The sequence below is a fragment of the Chrysochloris asiatica genome, unplaced genomic scaffold (assembly GCF_000296735.1).
Source record: "Chrysochloris asiatica unplaced genomic scaffold, ChrAsi1.0 scaffold00006, whole genome shotgun sequence".
Classification (NCBI taxonomy): domain Eukaryota; kingdom Metazoa; phylum Chordata; class Mammalia; order Afrosoricida; family Chrysochloridae; genus Chrysochloris; species Chrysochloris asiatica.
In genome coordinates, this window is record NW_006408524.1 from 29,282,082 (window position 1) to 29,287,281 (window position 5,200).

Sequence of the window (5,200 nt, forward strand, 5' to 3'; positions counted from 1 at the left end):
GACTCCATGGCACACAGCCACCACCATATACACATATATACATATTTAATGTAGTAATTAATATATACAATGTCAGCACAAAATTAATTTTAGGACTCATCTATAACAACTACTTCTAAAATCAAGTGTGACTAAACAATCTATTATCAGGAATACCTGACAAAAAAGGGTAACACAGTAATGAAACTGCAAAATGTAAGAATAGGTCAAATGAAAAATATAATCTCTCAGACTTGAAAAGCAGGCTGACTAAGTGGCAAAGAGCACCAATGAGCTCTTCTGAGGAGTTACACTCACTGTGAGATTGACATAGCAATGTAGACTACACATATTAGAGAAAGGTGATTACTAAGTTAGTCCACTTTCAGTGCTGTTAAAGGCCAATTTTCACAAGCTTTAAGGAGTCTTTTCTTTTAGTTCATGGGTATGATGGACTCAAGAATCAAAAAACAAGAAGTCTGGTCCACTTAAAAATGATTTTCCTAAAATTATACATCAAATATTTTAACTGTGAAATGTCCCATTAAAATAAAAATGCCACCCTGTAGAAGATTAAGATTTTCCTATATAAGATTATTTGAAATAAGTCTACTCCAAACAGGTCTACAAGAAGAAAGGGAAGGCCAGCCACTACTTTCTAATTATCAAGAAAATTCTATCATTGGTTGACACTTTCTAACTAGCAAGAGAAAGCATACTGCTTCAAAGGAAGCATTAACGAAATGTCAATACTCACAATCAGAGACATTTCCAGCTCTTTGCAGACACTTGACTCAGTCTTCTCTAGGATTTCATCAACATTATCAATTGTGTCTTCAGCAGTCACTGATCCCTCCACAGTTAGATCAAAAACCTCAGTTGCAAATATAAAAATATTATGTATCACATATCATTAATACAATTAGCATTCACTGTATCTTTAGAGCTGGAAGTAAAGCATTAGCCTGTGTACTAGGTACAGTGGTAAAGCAAGGACACACAAAACAAAGTATCTACGCTTATAAAACATAGGTATCTGTGGACGTGTGAAGAGAGACTTCACACACCTAAAGACGACTCACAGTTTTTTAAGTAATTTGTGATTCAAAGTGGAGAGAAGACAGTTCAGAGCAAAAGCATGAAGAAAAGCAGGGACAAGAGCAAGAAGATGATTTTTGAGAAGAGTAAAAGCAGCAGTCTGGCTAAAAGCTGGTAAATACCTTTGAATACTAAGGTAACACATTTAAATCTATAATTACTTATACAAAGAAGGAATATGATTACATCTGACACCTGCTAATGACCTACTTGTATCAATTAAATAATTGTTCTCATCTCATTAGGAAAACAAAGATATGTTTATCAGGAAATAATCTTTATAATAAGGTGTTAAATAGAATAAAATCAGAGACCCAAAATACACAAAGGCTTCAAAAAGTTACTGGAAAAATGAAATTAAAAGATCATGCATTTTTCCACATCTTTTTAAAGCCCTATCGTATAAACTATACAGCATAAGGGTCACAAGCAGTCACACTGAACTCAGAGATTCACTGTTATAATTATGGAGATTTGGATGACAGACAATGCTGTGGAAACAGAAAGGAAAAGTAGCCAGAACTTGATAATTAACCTGACAGAAGAACATTCAGAATCATTAACAAGAAAGAGGCAAAGAAATAACTTAGCTACATTAATTTATCAACAATAAAGTACCAAAACTAAAAATGCTGCAAATAGCTGAGAATTAAAGATTTATTTTCCCCAAAAAAAGAATCCTAGTAATGTGTATATGTATGTAAGTAATTCCACAGATAAGATAGGTAAGATATCACCCTGGTTGTTCTTGCCCTTGCTGAACCAATTATAAAGCAGGTATTAACAGCACAGAATCAGTAACAAAATTATGCCAAAACTAAATTATAGTTCTGAATGTATTATACAAAACCATAAAAATTACCTGGTATCTTTATTGATTATAAATAAGAATCAAAAGAATGGCATATATGAGATCTTTTTAAGTATCTATTATCAACCACCACTCACCATCACCCAAGAAACCTAACGCCATATTACACTGGGCAAATCTGCTGCACAAGACCTCTTTAAAGTGTCCGAGAGCAAAGACATCAAATTGAAGGCTAAAGTGCGCCTGACCCAAGCCAAGGTATTTTCAATAGTCTCATATGCATGTGAAAGTTAGACCATGAATAAGAAACACTGTAAAAGAACTGATGCATTTGAGTTATGGTGTTAGAAAAGAATAAAGTACCATACACTGCCCAAAAGAACAAACAAATTTGTATTGGAAGTACAGCCAGAATTCTCCTTAGAATCAAGGATGGTAAGATTTCATTTCTCTTAAGACATTTTATCAGGATTAAAGAGACCAGTTCCTGGAGAAGGACATTATTCTTGGCAAAGTAGAGGATCAGCAAAAAGGAGGAAGACTCCACACCCAATTAAATGAATTGACACTGCGGCAGCAGTAATGGGCTCAGGCTTTACAACAAATGTGAGGAAGGCACAAGACCAATCAATGTTTCATTCAGTTGTGTACAAGGTCACCATGAGTCATAACTGGCTTCGTAGCACTTAACATCATCATCAACTGTAATTAATGTTCCCCATTTATTCTAGATAGCTCTAAGATCTTTAGGGTGGTTGTTAAGTGCCATTAAATCGATTCTGTCCCATAGTGACCTTGTATAGGGTTTCTGGGGAGCGGTTAATTGGTTTGAACTGCTAATTTTGCAGTTAACCCTGCAGTGCTTATCTACTGCACCATATTGGTGGTGGGTATGTGCTGTGGAGTCAGTTCCAACTCTGTATAGGGTTTCCAAGGTTATAAATCTTTATGGGAGCAGAAAGCCTCATCTGTCTCCTGAAGAACCACCGGTAGTTTAGAACTGCTGGCCTTGAGGTTAGCAGACTAACTCGTAATCAGTACGCTACCAGAGCTCCTTACTAGATCTTTAAAATAGCTAAGTCTTAAAAAAATGTATATGGTGCTAAAGAATGACATTTGGAAAATCAAAAAGAAGCACAGCCCCTGGTTTGTAGTACACACATCTCTGGAAGACCATATTACCTTTAAGGTGCTATGGAACCACTGTACAAGGTGTTGCAGAGAAGCCTGTGTTTCATTTCTAACACTGGTGATCTCGTCTCTTTTTCCACTCTTCCATGCATAGAATTTCGTAAGTATTTCTTCAGAGTACTGCCCTTCTTTAGCCTGTCCATACACAGCTTCTAGGGAGGTTGACAAATCCTGCCAAAGAATACACTCAAGTTTATTAAAGTGTTTATAAACTGGTTATAATGGAATTCAAGCATTGTGTTAGGATACAAGACACATAAAGCAGTATGTGGAGTCCCCATTGTTAAGAACAGTATAAACAATACTTGTTGTTGTTGTTATGTGCCGTGGAGTCGGTTCTGGCTCATAGTGACCCTGTACAGGGTTTCCGAGGCTGTCAATCTTTACAGGAGCAGAAAGCCTCATCTTTCTCCTGCGGAACAGCTGGTAGTTTCGAACTGATAACCCTGAGGTTATCAGCCCAATTTGTAACCACTACGCCACCAGAGCTCCTATATAATACTTAGAATCATTAAAGATTAAAACAACAAAAAACTACCTGGAAGGAACTTTATTTGGAGTTTACAAATAAAGTAAATATGTTAAAGGGATTAATGTTACAAATAGAAAGTTTTATATTGTCAAATGTTTAAGCAGAAATTATCTTCTTTCCCCTGACTTTAAGAATCACTACAGGTTATCCTGGCATGGAAGTTTCCAACACTTATTGCTTAAAAAAATAAACTATACCTCAAAATATATCATTCCAATTAAGAAAAAGTATTAAACATATATAAATATATATACTTAAAACATTTTTTTAAAAAGACTGGAAAAGACAGGTTACAAAGCCAGTTGAGCTTGCTGTTCTCTTTAAAATAAGGCCTACAAATGCTACAGAGATGAGGGGTAAACACAATAAAATTCAAAATTTTTATTTAAAATATTACAATAAACCTTTATGAAAACAGGATGGTTGGAAAAGTCCTATACCACAGTACAGCTAGCATGTGGGAAAAGATAACCTGCACCAGCCAACACCAGGAGGTTGTCATCAAGTGCCATTAAGTCAGTTCCAACCCACAGTGACCCTATATAAGGTTTCCAAGGACAGGCTAGTGAGCTTGAATCACCAACCTTGCAGTTCAAACTGATTTTGCAGTCCAGCACATTATCCCATAACACCATACCAGGACTCCTATATAAGCTTTGTTGTTGTTAAGTGCCATCAAGTCAGTTCCAACCCATAGCGACCCTACATAAGGTTTCCGAGGAGCAGCTGGTGAGACTGAACCACCGACCGTGCAGTTCAAATGGCTTTGCAGTCTGGCACATTAACCCACAGCGCCTATACAAGCTTAGCACAGCATAAATGAGGCAAAATTACTAACTAGTACAGAAGAACTAGCCAGCCCTGAGCATTATCTTTTCTTTTCTTCTGGAGATGATATCTGGTAGGCATTTACACTCAAGGGTGGTACCCCAAGAAAAGAGTAGTGACTGAGGTAGAGGGACACGGAAATTTGTAAAGAGTAAGGTGATCTGGGAGAAAGGCAAACAGAAAATAGTCAAGCACAAAATGCAACACAAGACTCTCTCCACTATGAAAAACACCCCATTCTTTTCCTCAAGCTCATCTAAGTAGTCCAAGCTGTGGTCCACACTTGCCCCTACACCAATCATCTCAGAACCGAGGTAAATTTTAGTCCTAAGGGAATATGAGATCCTGGGGAAAGATGGAAGGACAAAATTTGTAAGTAACACAAACATTCTAAAAGAAAAGTAACTAAGCCATTTTATAAGAAAAAAACAAATTCAGTGGCCCAAATGAAAGAACTCAAAATAAGTGTAACAATATTCTCATCAAAACGAGAAGATACTGGAGACAGAAAAAGATGGTGGATCGGGTGAAAGTGCAGTGACAAGCTCTGCCAGGAACAATACTGAATACAGGACCAAGAAGGCTCAGGGGATGGTCCCAGTACTCTGAACCACATATAAAGGACTATTTAGAAGGTTGGAAGACTTACAGCTGGGGAGTTTGTGGCAGAAGCTAGAAATCCACTGCTTCCTGGTTCTGGACGCTCAGCTGCTCCAGGAGCCACCATTTTGTGTGGGATCAAGCAGGGAAAGGATCAGAGC

General features: G+C 37.2%; 1 protein-coding gene across 2 annotated transcripts in view; it reads right to left on the reverse strand.

Moving 5' to 3' along the window:
* The window catches only part of STK31 (serine/threonine kinase 31), a 117,488-nt gene that overhangs the window by 38,654 nt on the left and 73,634 nt on the right, over nt 1-5,200 (reverse strand). For both annotated transcript variants that reach the window (XM_006832210.1, XM_006832209.1), the window contains exons 12-13: nt 3,071-3,250; nt 737-853 (exon numbers count right to left, since the gene is read on the reverse strand). In XM_006832210.1, the coding sequence (XP_006832273.1) occupies nt 737-853; nt 3,071-3,250 (297 nt within the window). The remainder of the gene's footprint in view (nt 1-736; nt 854-3,070; nt 3,251-5,200) is intronic.